The sequence below is a fragment of the Pristis pectinata genome, chromosome 22 (genome assembly GCF_009764475.1).
Source record: "Pristis pectinata isolate sPriPec2 chromosome 22, sPriPec2.1.pri, whole genome shotgun sequence".
Taxonomy (NCBI): domain Eukaryota; kingdom Metazoa; phylum Chordata; class Chondrichthyes; order Rhinopristiformes; family Pristidae; genus Pristis; species Pristis pectinata.
In genome coordinates, this window is record NC_067426.1 from 2,275,779 (window position 1) to 2,299,903 (window position 24,125).

The 24,125-nt window shown below is 44.5% G+C and overlaps 1 protein-coding gene across 1 annotated transcript; it reads right to left on the reverse strand.

The window, feature by feature from the left end:
- Positions 1–3,903: 3,903 nt before the first annotated feature.
- Positions 3,904–23,750, reverse strand: LOC127581882 (uncharacterized). The gene is made up of 8 exons (XM_052036710.1): positions 23,739–23,750; positions 22,210–22,489; positions 17,044–17,155; positions 15,569–15,744; positions 12,127–12,290; positions 10,348–10,504; positions 7,681–7,802; positions 3,904–5,038 (listed from the first exon to the last, which is right to left on the reverse strand). Exons 1-8 carry the CDS (start codon positions 23,748–23,750, stop codon positions 4,358–4,360), a joined length of 1,704 nt encoding a protein of 567 aa, XP_051892670.1. The 3' UTR covers positions 3,904–4,357.
- Positions 23,751–24,125: the final 375 nt, after the last annotated feature.

Genomic DNA, 24,125 nt, shown 5'->3' on the forward strand with positions numbered 1-24,125 from the left:
TCTTAAATTCCTCCATATGCTTATCTAACAATCTCTTGAACTTGACCAACGTATCAGCCTCCACCACCACCCCAGGCAGCGAATTCCATGCACCAACCACTCTCTGGGTGAAAAACCTTCCTCTGACGTCTCCCTTGAACTTCCCACCCACTACTTTAAAGCCATGCCCTCTTGTATTCAGCATTGGTGCCCTGGGAAAGAGGCGCTGGCTGTCCACTCTATCTATTCCTCTCAATATCTTGTACACCTCTATCATGTCTCCCCTCATCCTCCTTCTCTCCAATGAGTAAAGCCCTAGCTCCTTTAGTCTCTCCTCATAAATCAATACTCTCTAATCCCTATCTAACATCCTGGTAAATCTCCTCTGCACCCTTTCCAACACCTCCACATCCTTCCTATAATGAGGCAACCAGAACTGGACACAGTACTCCAAGTGTGGTCTAACCAGAGTTTTGTAAAGCTGCATCATTACTTTGCGGCTCTTAAACTCGATCCCACGACTTATGAAAGCTAACATCCCATAAGCTTTCTTAAATACCCTATCCACCTGTGAGGCAACTTTCAGTGATCTGTGGATATAAACCCCCAGATCCCGCTGCTCCTCCACACTACCCAGAATCCTGCCATTAACCTTGTATTCCACCTTGGAGTTAGTCCTTCCAAAGTGTACCACCTCACACTTCTCTGGATTGAACTCCATCTGCCACTTGTCAGCCCAGCTCTGCATCCTATCAATATCCCTCTGTAAGCTTCGACAGCCCTCCACACTATCCACAACACCACCGATCTTTGTGTCATCTGCAAACTTGCTAACCCAGCCTTCCACCCCCTCAGCTAAGTCATTAATAAATATCACAAAAAGAAGAGGTCCCAGAACCGATCCCTGCGGGACACCACTAGTCACAGCCCTCCAATCCGAATGCACTCCCTCTACCACAACCCTCTGCTTTCTACAGGCAAGCCAATTCTGAATCCACATGGCCAAGCCTCCCTGGATCCCTTGGCCTCTGACCTTCTGAAGAAGCCTACCATGCAGAACCTTGTCAAACGCCTTACTAAAATCCATGTAGACCACATCTACTGCACTACCCTCATCAATCTTCCTGGTCACCTCCTCAAAGAACCCTATCAGGCTTGTGAAGCAAGATCTTCCCTTCACAAATCCATGCTGGCTGTCCCTAATCACTCCATGATTCTCTAAATGATCATAGATCCTATCTCTTAGTATCCTTTCTAGCAGCTTACCCACCACAGACGTAAGGCTCACTGGTCTGTAATTCCCTGGACTATCCCTACTACCTTTTTTGAATAAGGGGACAACATTCCCCACCCTCCAATCCTCTGGTACCATCCCTGTGGACAGTGAGGACCCAAAGATCCTAACCAACAGTTCAGCAATCTCCTCCCTCACCTCACAAAGCAGCCTGGGGAATATTCCGTCAGGCCCTGGGGACTTATCTGTCCTAATATTTTCTAACAGCTCCAACACATCCTCTCTCTTGATATCTACATACTCTAGAACATTACCCTTATCAACACTGTCCTCAGCATCATCAAGACCCCTCTCCTTGGTGAATACGGATGTATTCATTGAGAACCTCACCCACTTCCACAGCTCCAGGCACATCCTCCCACCTTTGTCTTTAATCGGACCTACCTTTACTCTAGCCATCATTCTGCTCTTCACGTACGAGGAAAAAGCCTTGGGATTCTCCTTAACCCTACTCGCCAAAGCCTTTTCATGTCCCCTTCTCGCTCTCCTCAGCCTTTTCTTAAGTTCCTTCCCTGCTACTCTATATTCCTCACGAGCCCTGTCTGACCCTTGCTGCTTACACCTTATGTATGCTGCCTTCTTCTTCCTAACTAGTGGGTTACAATGGGAAAAGTGGGGGCTGGACTGCGCAGGCGCGGGACGTCAGGAGGTAAGGCGCGGGCAGTTTAAAAAGCAGGTAAAAAAAAACGGCGGTTTCGAAGGTTTCACTATTCCCGATTAAAACTTATATAACAACTTATAAAAAAGTACCTTATAAAAACTAAACCTTATAATAAAAACCCTATTAAAAAAAACTTATCTGCTCTGAAGTCCCGATGTCTGCCGAAGCGAAACCCACGAAAATCCACCTCTCTATATTAGGAAGGAGGAAGTGTTAAAGATATTAGTACATTATTGATCAGCTGGTAAGATGGGCAGAACAATGGCAGAAAGAATTTAATCTTGGCAAGTGTAAGTGATGCGCTTTGGGAGGTCAAAAAAAGAGTAGGACATACGCAATCAATGGTCGTGTCCCAGAGAGTATTGACCTTGGTGTACGAGTTCAAGAATCCCTGGTGGCAGCAGCACAGGTCGAAAAGGTGGAGAAGAAGGCATACAGAATACTTGCCTCCTCTGGTTGAGGCAGAGAATATAACAGCGGGGAAGTTATAGCACAACTTAGTAAAATTTGCTTATGCCAGTGCAGGATTATTGTTTCATCTCTGATCATCAATCGGTAGGAAAGGTGATTGCACTGAAGAGGATGCAGAGACTCACCGGGATGTTGCCTGGGATGGAACATTTCTGTTAGAGGAGAGATTGGGTAGGCTGGGTTTGTCTTCCTTGGAGCAGAGGTGGCTGTGGGGTGGGGGGGTGGGGGAGGGATATACAAAATTATGAGGGACATAGATAGGATAGATAGTAAGAAACTGTACCCCATAGCAGAGGTGGCTGAATCTAAAGAGAAAATCTATAGGGGAAGGGGAAAGAGGTTTAGAGGGGATCTAAGGAAGAAATTTTCACCCAGAGGGTGATTGGAAAATGGAATGCATTGCCTGAATGGGAGGTAGAGATAGGTACTCACAACATTTAATTATCTGACAAACACTTAAATCGCAAGGTGTGGAAGGTGACAGACCGTGCTGGGAAATAAGATGAACTATAGGTGGGTACTTGATAGTTGGCATGGACATGATGGGCTGAAGGGCCTGTTTCTCTGTATGCTGCCTTCTCTACCTTTTCCACCTGTGCTGCCACCGTCAGGGATTAATTCGTCCAGCACAACATTGTGGGCCAAAGGGCTGTTCTTGTGCTGTACTGTTCTATGTTTTATGATTTAAGTTTTGCATTTGACAATATTTTCCATCTCTGCCAATCTCAAGTTGTTTTTTCACCTTGCATCTACAGCCAACTCCTTGTCTTCTGAAACACAAGAACTAAAAGTGCTCCTCTGACTGCCTTTAAAATGCGAGTCATCTTCTGCTCCTTCCATTACTAACTCCCTCTTCTGCCCCAAAGGCAGTGGTAGTTTGTAATCATTTTGCTTTTCAATTTAAGGAACTGAATCAACACAATCAATCCTTGAGCTACACTCTCCACCTCACCGACAACTCACAGTTCTATCTACTCCATGCACAACAGCCTTGGCATAAAACTTTTTAAACTTAAATTTTAGTAGGGCCTGTGTGGGTAACACTCATCCAAGTGAGAAAGTCCCAGGTTCCTGACCCACTCCAGAAAGGGCACAAAATTCTAAGCTAACAATCTTGAAGTACAGAGAAACAAATCCTTTGTCAGAGGTATCACCCCGATGGACATTAAATGCAGGTCTTGTCTGCTTACTCACAGCACGATTTCAGAGGGCAACAGGGAAGTTATTTTCAGTGTTGTCATTCATTAAGAAGTACTAAAATAAAAACAGATCTATGTAGTCAGTGTCAATCTGCCGTTTTATGGAAACCTGCTACGTACAAACCAGCTGTCAGACTTTCCACACTTAAACAGTGCCCACAATATACCTAGAGTATTTTCTTGACTGTAAAGTACTTTGGGATGTTATGAAAAGGTGCTTTTAATTGTTTGTCTTTCCTTACGCTAAATGTTTAGAAGAATAAATAGCAACATCGATTCTGAATAACCAAAATTAAAGCTTTAGGGAATCCACATTTATTAATAATAACATAATGACCAGATTTTCTAGAAATGTTCTTTAATATTTAAAAAAGTTTTAAAAAAATAGTGTAATACTTGTATGTCTGGACTATTGAAATAATTTTAAAATACTAACTTTCGTTAAGCTTCAATGTGAACTGGCAACTTTATAATTACTGAATAGTGCCGACAATACACTGATTAATACACTCAACAGGATAGCAGGGGCAGTAACACCCTGAGCCTGTTCCACCGTTCAACATCATGGCTGATGCAAGCCAACACCATGTAGTCACTACTCACCTTCTCTCAATACTTCTGAGTAATAAGGTACTATTAATTACAAATTTACAATGAAAACTGTCCATACTTGAGCTTTGTAGGGGGTTCCAAACTCCTGGTATCTTTCTTGTAAATTTACAAAATATATTAGGAACCCGTTTGCCTGTTTCCCTACACTTCACAAAGGCAAGTAGGGTTGGACACAAGCTCAAAGGCTACATTGTCTTGAAAGTTCAAATCATGATCAAGTACTGATGGGTTATAAGGTAACAGATCAGTACCATCATCATACTCCCCATTACAAATGAGTAACTTCACAGATGTTAAGGGAATATCACCATTGTTGCTGTTATCACCATCCTCAAGCAGACCAATACTGTCACTGTAGTTTTGGCTGTTAAGCACCACTGAAGTAACACTGGAAGAACTGGCATCACCAGCATATAATTTAGTCTGAAGTGCTTGATGACTAGAGCAATCAGAGTCTTGACTCTGGATGTCAATAGCAATGTGACTAGAAGTGAAAGAGCAATTTGCTTTTTGATATGGTTCTGTATTAGATGTCTGATGGAAATCATCATCAAGTGTTTCATCTTCGTCAAAGATCATTCCATCAGGAATCCAGTGATTCTCAGTGTAATCGGAACATTCATTTTCCTCATCACTCTCACTTGAACAGTCCAGATCACCCAAAACACTGGTTTTGATATTTTCCTGCCGAATATTTCTTTCGAGGACAGTTTTTTCTTCATTCATTTCTTCATTTTTGTTACAGTGAATAACATATAGCAAACTGCATTCAACTGGCTGGTAATCTTCCATCTGGGTAAAAGTTATGTTCTTTGTGAAATCCTAATAAAAGAAAACTAGTTTAATAATGGTATGGTTCCTACACATAAAACAAAATGTATCTCCTGTAAATTTACTAACTATAAAATATAATTTTATTAGTCTTACATCTATATCTGCTATTAGTAAATAAGCTTTTCGGGGAACCTGCAGTTAATGGATTAAAGAAAACATGCACAGGCAATCCCAAAAGACAAAAAGACTACTGATTCCAGTTGGCATGGGTCTGTGGTTTCTCCCTCCCCTATCTCTGCAGCATCCTTCAAATCCATAATATTTGCACTCTGCCACTTCAAACCTTGAAATAATTGCTCCAGCATTCACTTCTAAACTCTTTCAGCCCCATTTTCCTTGAAGACGCTCAAACCTATCAAATTTTCTCTTGGCTGCATGGCTTACATCTCCTATGTGGCTCAGTGTCAAGATTGTGGTTGATTGTTTCAGCAGAACTAATTCAAGGTGCCAAGTCGAAGGGCATGGAGAAACTTTCCAATTAGCCCAAAATTTTCTCAGCCTCCAAAGCAGCAACCAGAGGAAAGTCATGAAGTCACAGTAGTACAGCATAGAAACAGGCCCTTCAGCCCACTGTGTCTGTGCCGACCATTATACCCATCTATAATGATCCCACCTGCTTGCATTAATTCGATATCCCTTTAATCCCTGCTCAATCAAATACTTATCCAGATGCCTTTAAATGTTATTATTCCTGCCTTCACCACCTCCTCTGGTAGCTTATCCCAGATATCAACCACTCTGTGAACATTTTACCCCTCGGATCCCCTTTCCACTTCCTCCCACTCACTCTAAACCGATGCCTTCTAGTTTGAGGCACCTCTGCCATGGGAAACAGACACTGGCTATCCACCCCATTTATGCCTCCCAATCTTATATACCTTTATCATGTCACCCTCAGCCTCCTTTGCTCAAGGGAAAACAGACCCAGGCTATCCAATCTCTCCTTATAACTCAAGTCTTCCAATCCAGGCAACATCCTTGTGAATCTTTTTATACTTATAGTATCTTTCAGGAGTCTCCTTTATCTTAACTGCCATGGCCACACAATGGCCCCTTTCTTCCCTGCTAATCTCCTTCTCAAGTATGCTCCTACATTCCTTGTACTCTTCAAGAGACTCACTTGATCCCAGCTGCCTGAACCTGACATATGCCTCCTTTTTCCTAAACTGAAGGTTCCCCATCTTTTCCTTCACCCTAACAAGAACACACTGGCCCTGTACACTTCTAATCTCACTTTTAAAAGCCTCCCACTTGCCAGATGTCGCTTTACCTGCAGACAGTCTCTCCCAATTAACTGTTGAGAGTTCTTGCCTGCTGCCATTGAAATTAGCCTTCGCCCAATTTAGGACTTTAACCTGAGGATCAATCCTTTCTTTTTCCATGACCATCTTGAAACTAATAGAATTATGGTCACTGGTCCCCACCAATACGTCAACCACTTACCTGGCCTCATTTCCTAAGAGGAGGTCAAGTGCAGCCCCCTCTCTAGTATGGTTCTACGTAATGCTTCAGAAAACATTCCTGGACACATGTAACAAATTCTGCCCCATCTAATCCCTCAGCACTTCCCTTAAAGTTAAAATCACTTACTTTTACAACCTTATCATTCCTAAACCTGTCTGTGATTTCCCTACATATATACTCTAATTCCTGCTGACAACAGGGAGGCTATGGTATAATCCCGTCAAAGTTATCACCCACTTTTTATTTCTAAATTCTACCCAGATGCTGTCACTGGGCATTCCCCCACCCCCGCATATCCTCTTTAAGTAATCAGTGATGTCCAAGCTGATTTCAGCAGCGAGTTTAATTAGCACAGGCTCAGCACTCGTCCCACAACAAGCAAGGGACTGTTTAAATACGTCAGCTGGGACACTCCAGCACTTGCAGGATCCTGGCTGGCCAAATGATACTAGGAGCAGGGACAATCTTCAGCATTCCAAGGTGTAAAGAAGCTCTGGTCAATGTCTTATCTCAGATTGGCCCCAGACCCAAAAATTATTTGGTTTGCAGAATCAACAATATCAGGTGTTCAGCCATTCCAGCTTTGAACCTTAGTACATCGGCATTCACAGTTATTCTCTTTCTGCTTACACTAGCCCAGATATACCTTTTGGTTTTCACCTCCTTCTGCTTGTACCACCTCCACTTTTGTCAGTCCATTTCTCTAATCTTTCATCTGACCACAGACCTTCCATTTTGACCATTCTCAACTTACAACTTTTTAAAATCTCTACTTTTTCCATCAGAACATGGGAACATTAATCTAAAAGCTAAAAAAAAAGCAGGTGCTGGTAATCCGAATAAAAACAGATGCTACTGATACTCAGGAGGTCAGGCAGCATCTATGGAGAGAGAAACAGAGTTACATCAGTTTCGATAATATATCAACTTGAAATATTTCTCTCTGCAGAAGCTGACCAACCTACTAAGTATTTCCATCATTGTCTATTTAAGTTTGGACATCCTACTGTACAACCTTAAAATATAGGACTGAGAATATATTAACAATGCAGATTATAGATCAACCAGAAGGCCTGCTGTTCCTCAACTACATTATGTTCCTTATTAAGAAGCAATTTGTCTATATCAAATGACAGAGACCAAGAATGGTAATCAGTTTTACAAACCAAGGCTTCTGGGATCTTCAGTCCTGATGTTTTTTTTTTCACTTTGACCACAATTATGGGTATCAGAATGAACATTCCCAGCAAAGAGACCAGGATGGCAAAAATCATAGCAGTCTGGTGTCCTGGATGGAAAAAGGTACTGTTAAAAAATGTCTAATGTTTTACTTTATTTGTACAGCCAGAGAAGGACAGACAGAAAACAGCTGAAAAAAGAACCCACAGTGAAAGTCAAAAGCTATGAATGTTTCTGAATGTCTGACATCAGAAATATTCAAATATACTCAGAGTAATGTTTAAAGTTTTAATGCACAAACTATTAGAAATTAAGAACAAACACAACAACAAATGAAACATCAATACAAAAGTAATTTAAAAATGTAAGTTAATTAAAACTCACCAGGATGCCATATAGAATTCCCTCTCCATTCAAATCATGGAGATGTCATTCCCATGCCAACTACTTGCTTTCACAGACATTTCAGTACAAGTGCTGAGAACCTAATGAAATACGCCACTTGCCCTGGGTTCTATGATCAGTATTGGAGCTGATGCTTGAAAAACATCTCTTAGAGCAGATAGCAATCTCAGGATTTCATGCTTGTGTGAATATTCCAAAGTTACTGTCAGTTACATGGACAAACGACAGCAATCAGAGAGGTTAACCTGATATCTTCCTGCAATAGCTGGGCTGTTGACACCTGGATTATTGCAGATTACCCTTTTGTATTATGTAATTGTCAATTAATATAAACACTAGTTCTATCAACTGAGGCACAAAACTTTTCCAAAATTGTACAGCAAACAACTTCAGAGTTTTCCTATTTTAAGATTATATGGCCCTGAAAAAATCTTCTTTGGGAGAACTGACAAGGTAGGTATTCAAGCGTAAATTATGTAGAAACAAGAATAGGAGCAGGGAGAAGGTCATACAACCCTTTGATCCTGCACAGTCATTCAAAGTGATCATGGTGCTGAGGTCGAGAGGGTTGACAGCTTCAAGTTCCTGGGAGTGAACATCACCAACAACCTGTCCTGGACAAACCACGTGGATGTCATGGCCAAGAAAGCTCACCAGTGCCTCTACTTCCTCAGGAGGGTAAAGAAATTTGGTTTGTCCACTTTGACTCTCACCAACTTTTACCGATGCACCACAGTAAGCATCCTATCAGGATGTATCACGACTTGGTATGGCAACTGCTCTGCCCAAGATCGCAAGAAGCTGCAGAGAGTTGTGGACACAGCCCAGCGCATTACGGACACCGTAATGTTTCCCCTCCGTAAAGTTTCCCCTCCTTTGACTCTGTCTTTACCTCTCGTTGTCTTGGTGTAGCAGCCAGCATAATCAAAGACCCCACCCACCCGGGACATTCTCTCTTCTCTCCTCTTTCATCGAGTAGAAGATACAGGAGCCTGAAGGCACGTACCACCAGACTTAAGGACAGCTTCTACCCCACAGTGATAAGACTATTGAACAGTTCCCTTATACAATGAGATGGACTATGACCTATGACCTCACAATCTACCTTGTTGTTACCTTGCACCTTATTGCACTGCATTTTCTCTGTAGCTGTGACACTTTACTCTGTACTGTTATTGTTTTTACCTGTACTAACTTGATGTAACTGCACTGTGTAATGAATTGACCTGTAAGATCGGTTTGTAAGACAAGTTTTTCACTGTACCTCAGTACAAGTGATAATAATAAACCAATACCAATACCAATGGTTGATCCTCTACCTCAAATGTCAAATTCCACTCTCTACCCATACACTTTGATATTTTTTTGTTTCTAGAAATTCCTCTCTCAATAATCAGCAGCTTGGCCTCCACAGCCCAGTGGTGGGAAATTCCACAGGTTCACCGTCCTCTGAATGAAGACATTAGTCCTGAGTGCATTACCTCATATCTCGAGATTGTCATGTCTGGTTTGAGATAACTCTTTTCCCTGCACCTACTCCCCCCACCCTCTCCCACAAAGCCATGGAGCATGTACTCCCTGCACCCAGCCTGTCAAGCCCTGTCACAATTTTAAATGTTTTACCAAGGTTCCTTCTCATTGTTCTAAACTCCAGGGGTCACAGGCCTCATCGACCCAACCTTTCCACAGTGAGTGCACTAGTAACTTACGGTTGTGCAAAAGGAAGTGGCTCGTGACCTTCTATACTTCATAACCACAGAATCAGAGAGGTTTACAGTAAAGAGGCTGCCTAGCTCCTTCAGATTAAAAAGATGTACTTATACTCATCCCAGTTCCCAGCACTTGGCACATAGGCCTGTAGGCCAAGACAAATCAGGTGCTCCAAAATTCAGTGAAGTCCTCTCCCTCCACCATCCTCTCAAACAGCAAGTTCCAGACCCTCCCTCCCTTTGGATGAAAAATGTTCCACAACTCTCTTTAAATCTATGTCACTGGATTTATACATTATGCAAACTCTGCCAAAAACCAAATTATTTCAAGGTAGAAAGCTTCTGTGAGCAGGAACTCAGTGAACTTTGAAAGAGGCAAAACATCTTAATAATAAAATAATTCCAGCACTTTTAAATTATCTCCAAATGCACAGATATTAACACAGATGTAGGAGCAGATACTTCCTACTGGTTGAAAACTAAAATGAACAGAACACCAAATATCACATAAAAATCCACACACAAATTATACAAACTTACCTTTGGCCTTAAGATTGAAACAAACCGGTTCAGAGAAATTGCTCTGTTTCATTGTACTCTTGTAAACAGATCTTGCAGATACACAATTATTACTGCCACGCAAGCGATCTTTTTTAATTTCTATTTTGTTCTCAGTTGAGCTTTGTTTAATTGGTCGCTGTTCAAAAGTAAAATGTGAATACAAATATAGCAAATTTTAAACTCTATAAAATTTAGATTGAAGGCACATAACATACACTGATCACCAATAAGTTAAAGACTCAGAAATAAATTCTCACAAACAGATTATGACTTCTCCCTCATGATTACCCCATATTCCTATTAATGTATTCACGCTATGCATCTCAACATCGAATCCCACATTCTGACCATTCCTGGGCAAAAAGTACAGGAGGAGATTATCAAATCTGCCAAAGCAAAAACCGAATGATCACTTTGCAAAAGTATCAATAAACAAAGTGAAAGTTGAGTTTATTGTCAGATGCACAAGTCCATGTGTGCACAGGTGCAATGAAAAACTTACTTGCAGCAGTATCATAGGCACAGAGCATCAGATAAGCAGAGCTCCTGGTGGTTAAAGATCAAATAAATCACCAGAAAAGCTGTGCAAACATATAAATGATTCTCAAAATTATTAAGAAAATCAGTAAGTTACACATCAAAGAGCCAAATTCTGTAATGGAAGTTATTTTATGCTGCAAGCACGCTTTAAATTGCAATAGAAACCAGGATGATATGAAGTTCTACTGGCCCTGCTTTACTGCAAAAACTTACAAGGTTCTATAAAATAAATGTCAGGACCCTGAGAAGCATTGAAGTACCGAGGGATCTTGGGGTACAGGTCCAGAGCTCCCTGAAAGTGGCAAAATTCATGGATAGGTCGGTAAAGAAGGTGTATGGCATGCTAGCCTTCATCGGTCAGGGCACTGAGTATAAAAGTTGGGGAGCTGCAATTGTATAAAACTTTGGTGAGGTAACATTTTGAAGTTCTGGTTACCACACTATAGGAAGGATGTGAAGGCTTTGGAGAGAGCGCAGAATAAGTTCACCAGAATGTTGTCTGAATTGGAGTGTATTAGTTATAAGGAGAGGTTGGACAAACTTGGATCAATTTCTCTGGAGTGTTAGAGGCTGCAGGGTGAACTGATAGAAATATATAAAATAATGAGAGGCACAGATAGTTAGACAGTCAGAATCTTTTCTCCCCAGGATGGAAATGTCAAATATTGGAGGACATAGGTTTAAGATAAGAGGGGGAAAATTTAAAGGAGATGTGCAAGGCAAGTTGTTCTACTGGTTTGTTTTTAAAAACACAAAGAGTGGTAGGTGGCTGGAACATGCAGCCAGGGGAGGGGGTAGCAGATACAACAGCAATGTTTAAGGGGCATTTGAACAGACAGAACAGGCAGGGAATGGAGGGACACAGACCATGCACAGGCAGATGGGATTAGTTACACTGGCATCGTGGTCGGTGCAGACATGTTGGGCCGAAGGGCCTATTCTTGTGCTGTACTGTTCTGTGTTCTACTATCTGAAGGGTAGGATTTTTCCACACAGAGGATGGTGGTTATATGGAAAAAGCTGCCAGAGGAAGTGGTGGAGGCAGATACAATTATGGCATTTATGATGCATTTGGACAGGTACTTGGATAGGAATGGAGTAGAGGGATGCGGGCCTAATGCAGGCAAATGGGATTAGTGTTGATAGGCACAGCAGTCAGCATGGACAAGTTGGGCCAAAGCGCCTGTTTCTGTGCTGTACAACTCCACGAATACTTACTTTGACACGTTCATCTGCATTCCAGAATTCCACTTCGTAGCTCAAGTTATCAATCAGACACGCTTTCAACACCTTTTCTTTGCACGCTGCTAATTTAATTTTAAGCAGCACGAGTACGGATTTTTCTTTCAAAACTACTTGCAGTTGAGGTGCACCTAGCTCCACTTCAAAAGAAACAGAAATTATGGATTACTATCGTGGTACTTTAATACATGGTAGGTTAACAAGAATATCCCAGTTTCAGATTTCTCATTTTAAACAAGCCATTAAATACAATTAAGCCCCTTTAGATGGAATAAGCCAATTACACTTTAGAGCAAGCAGAGTGGGAAGGCAATACTGGCTTGGGGGGTGGGGGGAGGAGGGGGGCCGCATAAGGGCATTTGTTCCCCCTATTTATTTTCTGAGTGGACCGACCAGAAATGTCTAAATATGGTCAGGGTATCAAATGTCCAACTTCAAAATAAAAACCAATTTGCCATTTATTTTGTGCCTCAAAATGGAGAGATGAGGGATTGAAACTATTCAGAATTTTCATCGTCAATATGAGCATCAAAAATCAAGTCCCTTCCTATACTCCTTGGCCCCACTCTTCAGAAGAAAGTTAACTGTCCAGATAATAAACAGGTATCTGGATTTCTTGACATGGATGGAATTATGGCAAAAAAAATAGTTCTGATAGGATGATGTGCATTAAAAATAGATTTTTAATTCAGAAAATAATGTTCTATCATTAACACTTGATTAGGCATTTTTTCACATCTAGAATATATTTGATCGAGTAAATACATCAGGATATCCTTTCAGCAGTACTGGTGTCCAAACTATGCATGGACTGAAAACTCCTAAGTCTTAATAAAACTCTTAAGCTCTATTTGTTTTTGTTGCCTTATCATATCACTTTAGTTATTATCACACTGTTGTTTATGAAACTACCCCCCCCCCACACCCAATTTCTCATTTCTTTTTTTCCCCTTTCCTTGGAGCAGACTCGATGGGCTGAATGGCCTACTCCTGCTCCCTTGTCTTGTGGTCTTGTGAAAATGCTCTGCAAATTTGGCTGCCACATTTCCTATATTGCATCAGAAAATATTCAGCAGAATTTTATTGGTTATTCAGTGCTTTGGAACATCCTGAGGTCATGGAAAGTGCTGTAGAAATTCCATAGAAACCATAGAACAATACAGGCCCTTCAGTCCACCATGTTGTACCGACCTTCAAACCATACCTAAGACTATCTAACGCCTACCTCCCACATATCCCTCTATCTTAAATTCCTCCATATACTTATCGAAAAATCTCTTGAACATGACCAACGTATCAGCCTCCACCACCACCCCAGGCAGCGAATTCCATGCACCAACCACTCTCTGGGTGAAAAACCTCCCTCTGACATCTCCTTTGAACTCCCCACCCATTACCTTAAAGCCATGCCCTCTTGTATTCAGCATCGGTGCCCTGGGAAAGAGGCGCTGGCTGTCCACTCTATCTATTCCTCTTAATATTTTGTATACCTCTATCATGTCTCCCCTCATCCTCCTCCTCTCCAATGAGTAAAGCCCTAGCTCCTTTAGTCTCTCCTCATAATCCATACTCTCTAATCCCTATCTAACATGCTGGTAAATCTCCTCTGCACCCTTTCCAACACCTCCACATCCTTCCTATAATGAGGCGACCAGAACTGGACACAGTACTCTAAGTGTGGTCTAACCAGGGTTTTGTAAAGCTGCATCATTACTTTGTGGCTCTTAAACTCGATCCCACGACTTATGAAAGCTAACATCCCATAAGCTTTCTTAACTACCCTATCCACCTGTGTGGCAACTTTCAGTGATCTGTGGATATGATCCCTCTGCTCCTCTACACTGCCCAGAATCCTGCCATTTACCTTGTATTCCGCCTTGGAGTTTGTCCTTCCAAAGTGTACCACCTCACACTTCTCCGGATTGAACTCTATCTGCCACTTCTCAGCCCAGATCTGCATCCTATCAATATCCCTCTGTAAACTTCAACAGCCCTCCACACTATCCACAACACCACCGATCTTTGTGTCATCTGCAAACTTGCTAACCCACCCTTCCACCCCCTCATCTAAGTCATTAATATACATCACAAAAAGTAGAGGTCCCAGAACTGATCCCTGTGGGACACTACTAGTCACAGCCCTCCGTTCCAAATGCACTCCCTCCACCACAACCCTCTGCTTTCTACAGGCAAGCCAATTCTGAATCCACAATGCCAAGCCTCCCTGGATCCCTTGGCCTCTGACCTTCTGAAGAAGCCTACCATGTGGAACCTTGTCAAATGCCTTACTAAAATCCATGTAGACCACATCTACTGCACTACCCTCATCAATCTTCCTGGTCACCTCTCAAAGAACCCTATCAGGCTAGTGAGGTAAGATCTTCCCTTCACAAATCCATGCTGGCTGTCCCTAATCAGTCCATGATTCTCTAAATGATCACAGATCCTATCTCTTAGTATCCTTTCTAGCAGCTTACCCACCACAGATGTAAGGCTCACTGGTCTGTAATTCCCTGTACTACCTTTTTTGAATAAGGGGACAACATTCATCACCCTCCAAACCTCCGGTACCATCCTCGTGGACAACGAGGACTCAAAGATCCTAACCAACGGTTCAGCAATCTCCTCCCTCGCCTCACGAAGCAGCCTGGGGAATATTCCATCAAGCTCCTCTCCCTTTTTTATTGGAAATTATGTATGAATAATTTATCCTACTTGCATAGCTTGGCCCAATAACTCAGTTATCCCATTTCCATAGTTAGCAGCCCCCTCTCTCTTTTGATAGAAAATTACAAGTAGACATTTTAGAAAGGGGCGTTAATGGTGGCAATTCCAATTTAAAAGGAAATCTCAGTGAACTACTGCTCTGGATATGCTCTGCTGGCAATCAGCACAGTTTCTTCATCCCTACTCCAACATCTCGGAGGAATCTTTCTCTTTACAATAATAATTCTGTATTCTAATTCTGCCTGTAGATATGATAGCAGGGATATGCCACCACCGACTAAGCCAGCTGACTAGTATCAAGATGCTTACAATATTGATCTGGAACCAACTCAGAATTACCAGGACAGCACAGTATTTTAAATTCAAATAATTAAATCAATGAAATAGAAAGATCGCATCAGTAATGGTAACCAGGAACACACTGACAAAAGGAATTACTTATGTAGCATGGCCTGTGGCTCTAGATCCCCATCAATGCATCTGCCGCTAAAATATCTTTTGAAATGGCCTAGCAAACCATTGAGTTCATGGGAAATTTGGGATGTTCAGTAAGCGTCAGCTTTATCAGTAACACCTACATCTCGCAAATGTTTAGAAAGCACGTTGTAATCTTAGCACATAAAATATGTTGTCACCAAATGACCATTATTAAAATATAGAAAACTGATAAAATGTGGATAAAAATGCATACAATCAAAAAACGGATAAAACTGTCTGGACAGGCTCCAAGCAGTGGGATGCCCAGGCACAATGCGTCCAACTTTGGCTTGATAATTTCTATAGCAGTCTTCAATAGTGCATGTAACATCACAGCCTTCTCCAGACAGATTGGTGCAGTTAGGGAAAGAAAGCCAAACATCAGAGGGCCTGAAATAATACAAAAAAAACATTCAGAAATGAATTGTTTTCATTTTTTCTCCTACAGCTCATACAGGTGGTTTTTCATACAAATTTACCATTTGTTTACAATGCCTCTCAGAATTTAAAGATGGCGTTTAATCAAAATGATTTTTCATGGAGTTTAATTGATTTTTTAAGACTTTCATTTGTGGATTATTCTAGATTTGACGTTAAAAAGAGAACAAATCTTCACTAAGGTACTTCACTATTTATCATGATTCCTTTCCTCATGAACTCTCATTGTACCTGGACAATCACCATGTCTCTCTGAGCATCCAGGAACAAAGTCCTGATGTGTTCTTTTGCTAGGTTCTTGGCTCTTAAGGATAGGATGAACAAAAAGGACTTTCCTACAATCTTTATAGAGCTATTGGTTTCTTGTGTTATTAAACTTAGGTTTTATAATTACACGTTCTGTGTTAAAAGTGAAGAACATTACCCGGCTTCTATTTTCATTGATAAATTTAGATAACAGAGAAGAACACATCTGATGGTTAACCAAGTCGCACCAGTAGAAACCAATGCATTTCTTCAGCTTACCAAGCTGTAGACAGCATGATACTCAAGGAGAACCAAGATCAGAAAATGAGAGGGTAAGAATGATCATAATCAGACAAGAATTCATTTTTCTTTGATATATATGAAGGGAATGTGGGCATTGGTGCCACGGAGGCACATTTGCCTTTGAGAAGGTGGCTACAGTCTGGTACTACCAGTGCAGTTAGATTAGGGACTTAAGTTTTGCTGATAGATTTCCAAATTGGGATGGTGTGTGACTTGGAGTTGAACTCATAAACAATGCAATTCCTGTGACTTTGGACCCTGTGCCTCGAGATGGTGGAAATTATGGATTTGTGAGGCACCGTCAAAGAAGCCTTGGCTAATTGCTGCAGTGCCTTTTGCTGAAAGTATGTGCTCCAGCCATTCTAAACTGACGGTTTAAGTTAATGGACGATGTATCAGTAGAACAGACTGCTGAATGGTGTCATCTTAAGTGTTATTGGAACTGTGCTTAATCAGGAAAGTGGAAAATGTTCCATATTTTCCTGAGTTGAGACTTGTAGATAATGGAGAAACCGCGGGGATTAAGGAGGTGAATCACTCATGGGATTTCATTCTTGCCTGCTGCCAGTCCCCAAGCTCACCTTCACAGTTAACTTCTCTTAATAAAGGATGCTACAATTAAGGCACGGTATCCTTTGGGTACAGAGCAGTTCACTTGCACAGTAGAAACAAATTAAAAAGGTAATCAAAGTATGCAATTACTTTATCTTTGTTAAGTACAAGATTTCAGGAGAACGTTCTTCAGGTACCCAGGTCAAAAGAAGGCTGAAGTTCTTAGAAGTCAAGCTCACATTTCCAAGGGCCAGCAGACCACCTGCGAATAAGTAAAAAAAATTCTTACTGAGCACCCAATATGCAATCATAAGGAAGGCCTGCCTGCGTCTTTACTTTCTTATGAGGTTTAGCTTGTCACTGAACATTCTAACAAACTTCTGCAGATGTACTATTGAAATTATCCTGACTGGTTGCATCGTGACCTGGTACAGCAATTCCAATGCGCAGAAATGCAAGAAGCGGCACAGAGTAGTGGACTCAGCCCAATATATCAGGGGCACACCCTCTCCACCAATGGTAGTACCTACATGAGGTGCTGCCTCAAGAAGGCAACATCCATCAAAGATCCCCACCATCCGGGCCATGCCATCTTCTAGCAGCTACCATCAGCCAGGAGGTACAAAGCCTGAAGTCCCACACCAGTAAGAAACTTCTGAACTACAGTCATTGTTCCATTGAAAATATATTGCACTGCTTTTTAACATTTCACGTGAAAGATGTCACCTCTAACTGCAGCACTCCTGCCCAATCCACTCAAAGTGATCACCTTTTTAAATATGGTGAGGGTTTCTGCCTCTACCAACCTCTCAGGGAGTTCCAGAGCCCCCCTCTCTCCCACCTCCACCCCATTTCCTTTATGAAGCAATGCTTCTTCGGTCCCCTCCATGCCTACTAGTAACTACAATCTAATCTATGCACTCTAGTTGTTACCTTGTCTGCAAAGAGAAGCAAGTCATTCCTATTTGCCCTGTCTAGGTCTCTCAAAATTCTCTGCACTCCAATTAAATCTTCCCTCAGTCTCCTTTTGTTTCAGAGAAAACAACCCAGTTCAGGATAATTCCTCCTTATAACTATGATTTTTCAGCCCTGCAACAGCCTTGTCTATGTCCTCTGATCTGTCTGGAGTGATTTCATATTCTTCCTGTATCACAGAAACCAGATCTGTACCAGCACGAGAGTTCCTATTGCTCTTGGTCAGTTCCGATGGGTGGACCACATTGATGCCAGACCCCCAACACCAGAACTCAGTTCTCAGTTTATTCATTAGAAAGGGGTTTCCACAAGGACATGGTTCAAGAATATCCTCAAAGGCTCCTTGAAAAATTATAACATCAACAACTCAGAGGAATTCCTGACCTGTAGTTGATCAAAATGGAGCAGCATCTGGGAGAGTACTTAGCACCTTGGCAGTATGGTGGGACTATGGGGAAGCCCAGTGAAAACGTTATGTGTACAAGATCCCAAACGCCCCACTCACTGGCCATCAGAGTCTGCAGATCCCAGTCAACACTCATCAGCTATTTCAGAATCCAGGAAACTGGAGTAGAAAAAAGTCATCTTTGACCCAAAGGATTGGTAAGATTACACAGGACTCTAGCTGCGGCCTAATTAGTGTTTTGCCGTCCTCACCATGTATCGACTCCAAGAGAAGTACCGAGAATGGCAGGAAATATGATGCAAGGCCTCTTTTGGCTTCACAAAACATTTGACTCTTTCGATCAAGAGGGACTGTGGAGCTTCTTCACAAATTTGGCTGCCTAAAGAAGTTTGTCTTCAACTCACTCTGCTACTTGATGACATGATCATAATCACAGGGGTCACAACAGAATCAATCTCAGTGTGAATTGGTGTCAAGCAATGCTGCTTCATTGCTGCAAAACACCTAGAATTATGAAGTTATACGGTATGGAAACAGGCCCTTCAGCCCAACTCATCCATGCTGACCACAGTGCCCAGGAAGCTAGTCCCACTTGCCTGTGTTTGGCCCATATCCTCTAAACCCCTCCTATCCATGTACTTATCCAAATGTCTTTTAAATGTTGTTATTGTACCTGCCTCAACCACTTTCTCTGGCAGCTCACCCTCTGTGTGAAGAAGTTGCCCCTCAGGTTCCTTTTAAATCTTTTACCTCTCACCTTAAACCTACGTCCTCTAGTTTTTGATTCCCTTTCCCTGGGAAAAAGACTGTATGCATTCACCCTATCTATACCCCTCCTGTCTCAGTCTTTCTCGTAGCTAAGCTGTACTTCACCTCCAACAAGCTTCCCGTTAGAGTGGAACTTATCTACAGGACAAATGAGAAACTGCTCAATCCACGCCACCTCAAGTGCAGTCCTCCAGCTGCTACACACAGGCAATGCTTGTGTGTGTGCTTGCGGGAAACTGAGGTCCAAGTCATTGTTGACTCATTCACTGAAGCACGAGAGAATGTTCCTTACATTTAACAGCTGCAAAACAAAGATTCTTTATCAACCTGCCCCTACAGCAACACTCCAACGATAAGTGTGCACAATGAAATCCTGGGAAATGTGGACCATGTTTCCCATATTACAGGAGCCACCTCTAATTGAAGGCATTCATCAATGATGAAATTCATCACTGCCATCTGCACAGGCTTTGGCCATCTCAGGAAAAGACAGCATGAAGATCAAGACCTCAAACCTAGTGCAAAATCAACTGCGAAGCAGTGATCCCTGTCTTCCTGAACACTTGAGACTGACAACCTACAGTAGGCACCTCAAAGCACTGGTGAAGTTCCTACACCATTTTCGTGAAATCCTCCAAATCCATTGGCAGAATAACACATAATCTACTGGAGGAACTCATCTTTCCTCCTAGCATCAGTGCATGAGTACAACTCTCTGAACTTCCCTTTGATTATTTTGCCTCTTACACACACAATGACTGCCTGACACTTAGGCACAGCCTGAGCAAGGACCTAGGGTCGCTGCAATTTGCCTACCGCCACAACAGGTCTACAGCGGATGCAATCTCACCGGCTCTCCACTCAGCTTTGGAGCACCTAGACAATAGCAAAACATACGTCAGGCTGCTGTTTATTGATTACAGCTCTGCGTTCAACACCATCATCCCCTCAGTACTAATCAACAAGCTTCAAAATTTGGGCCTCCAATGTGCAGGATCAAATGAGGCTGCAGAAGGTTGTAGACTCAGCCATTTCCATCACGGGCACAATCCTCCCTGCCAGTGAGAACATCTTCAAGAGGCGGCGCCTCAAGGTGGTGGCATCTATCATTAAGGACCCTCACCACCCGGGACATGCCCTCTTCATGTTACTACCAACAGGGAGGAGGTACAGGTGCCTGAAGACCCACAGTCAACTTTTCAGAAACAGTTTCTTTCCCCCTGCCATCAGATTTCTGAACAGTCAATGGACCCATGAACACAACCTCATTATTCCTCTTTTTCACTATTTTGTAACTTACAATAATTTTTATGTCTTGCACTGTACTGCTGCTGAAAAACAACAAATTTCACAACATACATCAGTGGTGATAAACCTGATTCTGAAATAATTTCATAGATGCAAATTAACATCTTCAGGACGTGGGAGGAAACTGGAGCAGAGCTTATGTTAGCTTATACTCGTCATGTCTGTAATGTACAGTGCTGCTGCTGCAAAAAGCTAGTAGTCATGGCACTTATACCCTGGGTATGTCTGTCTATGACAATAAACTTGAACGTGAGCATCCGGAGGAAAGCCACGCAGCCAAAGGAAAAGCATGCAGACTTCACACAGTGCCCGGGCTGCTGGGGCTGCAAAATGACAGCTTTGTCTGCCCCCCAAACCCAGCCCGTCAGTCCCCCCGACTCCCCCCCCCCTCCGGACCCAGCCCGTCAGACATCATCCAGCCCCCCAAACCGAGCCCGTCAGTCCCCCCACCACCCCTCCCCCCAAACCCAGCCCGTCAAACATCATCCAGCCCCCCGGACCCAGCCCGTCAGACACTCCACCCCCCGACATTCCCACCCCCCCACAAAACCCAGCCCATCAGTCCCCAACCCCCCCCGACCCAGCCCATCAGACCCTCCCCCTGCCAAAACCAGCCCGTCAGTTCCCCCCCCCCCCGCCAAACCCAGCCCGTCAGACATCCAGCCTCCCAGACCCAGCCCGTCAGACACCCCCCCCCGACATCCCCCCCAAACCCAGCCCGTCAGACACCCCCCCGACATCCCCCCAGACCCAGCCCGTCAGACACCCCCCCCGACATCCCCCCAGACCCAGCCCGTCAGACACCCCCCCCGACATCCCCCCCAGACCCAGCCCGTCAGACACCCCCCCCGACATCCCCCCCAGACCCAGCCCGTCAGACACCCCCCCCGACATCCCCCCCAGACCCAGCCCGTCAGACACCCCCCCGACATCCCCCCCAGACCCAGCCCGTCAGACACACCCCCGACATCCCCCCCAGACCCAGCCCGTCAGACACCCCCCCCAACATCCCCCCCAGACCCAGCCCGTCAGACACCCCCCCCCCGACATCCCCCCCAGACCCAGCCCGTCAGACACCCCCCCCCCGAAATCCCCCCAAACCCAGCCCGTCAGACACCCCCCCCCCGACATCCCCCCCAGACCCAGCCCGTCAGACACCCCCCCCGACATCCCCCCCAGACCCAGCCCGTCAGACACCCCCCCCGACATCCCCCCCAGACCCAGCCCGTCAGACACCCCCCCCGACATCCCCCCCAGACCCAGCCCGTCAGACACCCCCCCCGACATCCCCCCAAACCCAGCCCGTCAGACACCCCCCCCCGAAATCCCCCCCAAACCCAGCCCGTCAGACACCCCCCCCGACATCCCCCCCAGACCCAGCCCGTCAGACACCCCCCCCGACATCCCCCCAAACCCAGCCCGTCAGACACCCCCCCCCCGAAATCCCCCCCAAACCCAGCCCGTCAGACACCCCCCCCCGACATCCCCCCCAAACCCAGCCCGTCAGACACCCCCCCCGACATCCCCCCAAACCCAGCCCGTCAGACACCCCCCCCCCGAAATCCCCCCCAAACCCAGCCCGTCAGACACCCCCCCCCGACATCCCCCCAAACCCAGCCCGTCAGACACCCCCCCCGACATCCCCCCCAGACCCAGCCCGTCAGACACCCCCCCCGACATCCCCCCCAGACCCAGCCCGTCAGACACCCCCCCCCGAAATCCCCCCCAGACCCAGCCCGTCAGACACCCCCCCCGACATCCCCCCCAGACCCAGCCCGTCAGACACCCCCCGACATCCTGGCCCGTCAGTCCCCCGAACCCGGCCCGTCCGCCTCCCCCCGGCCCTCTTGACACGGTACCGAGCACACAGTGAGTGAGGCCACAGAGGAGGAGCCCGGCGCCGCCGCCGCCCGTCCGGCTCATCGTCGGCCGCGACCCGCCGACATCCGCTCCCCCCAGCATCCGCTCCCCCCCGTCCTCTCCACCGACGTGGTGACGTGAACACGCACTAACCCCGCAGCCGGGGGTCAGCTCCCTCTGCGGGACACGGCCTGCCGTTGCTCGGCAACCGGCCGGGCCTGGTGTGCGGTCGTGAAGGCGGGGACCGTGAAAAGGGGTCTTCAAAGCCGAGGTTTCAAACTACAGATCAGACCACGGGCGGCCCTTTGACACGCCCCAGTGGAGGCGGGGATGGAAGCTCGGTCCCGGGACAGGGAGGCAGCAGCGGCCCGAAACTGACCCAGGAGGTCAGGGGACGTCAAAGGCAAAGTTTTGGGTTTAACGTCCAGTTTAAATTAAACTGACAGTTCTCTTTCCCCACATGGAATGTATTCTTAAACCAGGACCTCGCAGAAGTTTATCCTGGAGTAATAAAGCATCAGAAGGAACAGTTATTCAGTGGTTCATGGTGCAGTAAAACTCCAATAATCCGGCACAAGGCAGGTAAATTTTCGGATTATTGGATGTTATCACTACTTCAGCATATTTTTAATTCATTTCTTTTTTAACGTTGCACAACATTATGATAAATTTTCCTGTGAGCCTGGGGTCCTGGTGAGTTTAAAGGGAACATAGCAAACATCACTGAGGAGCCAGACTCCAAACTATCAGGAATTCTGAATTGTTGAACGGCAGCTCATCGGGGTTCTGTTCTACCAGAGTCCATTCTACAGTCAACAAAAACCAAACTGCTGGAGGATGCAGCAGGCTATGTAGCATCTGTGGTGGGAATGGCCAGTCAATGTTTCAAGGTCGAGAACTTTCGTCCAGATTGAAGGGTCTCGACCCGAAATGTTACATCGAAACACACAGTGAAATGCATCTTTTGCGCAGAGTGTTCTGGGGGCAGCCCGCAAGTGTCGCCACGCTTTTGGCTCCAACGTAGCACGCCCGCAACTTCCTAACCCGTACGTCTTTGGAATGTGGGAGGAAACCGGAGCACCCGGAGGAAACCCACGCAGTCACAGGGAGAACGTGCAAGCTCCTGACAGACAGTGGCGGGAATTGAACCCGGGTTGCTGGTGCTGTAATAGCGTTACGCTAACCGCTACACTACCGTGCCTGAGGAACTCCTACTAAGTTCCTCCAGCAATTTGGTTTTAGCTCCAGATTCCAGCAGCTGCAGTCTCGGGTCTCCATTCTATAGTTGATTGTATCAGAAAAAGGTTTAACTTTGCTGTTTGAGACCAGTCATTAGATTTCAGCAGAAAGTTCACTGATCCAACAGCTGACTCCTACGCAAAGCATTTTAGACCGATACTAAGTTTTAGGATATTTACCTACCACAGAAAGCTAGAAGGTTGGGACTTTTACATTTTGTAAAGTGTAGTCTCTAGAGAGTTGGGTAGGGTATTCCAAGAGCATGGTCTATGGTCTAATTGGTTTTTACTTGCCTTTCCATTGTGACTTGTCAGATATTACTTTGAGGGATATATGACATTAATCTAAATATTTGACTTTATTCATCTCAAAAGTTTAGATAATGCTATAATTTAGCTTACCTGACCTTTCAATTTTAATTCTCACAACGAGAAACTCTGTACTATAATATATGCATGCTCATTCATTTCTCTGCCTGAATTTGCAGAAGTAGTTTCTGAGGGAGAGCACAACAGCAGTAGGTCTGTGGCCTGCCAATGCTATAATCAGACTCGTATTTTCTTTCTCTCTACTGCCCTCTGCATGTCTCCTTTCGATAATCCCTTGTATACTAGGTGACAGTGAGGAAATAAGTGAAGTCACAGGGAGATAGGGAAGTGAAGAAGGCTTTTGGCAC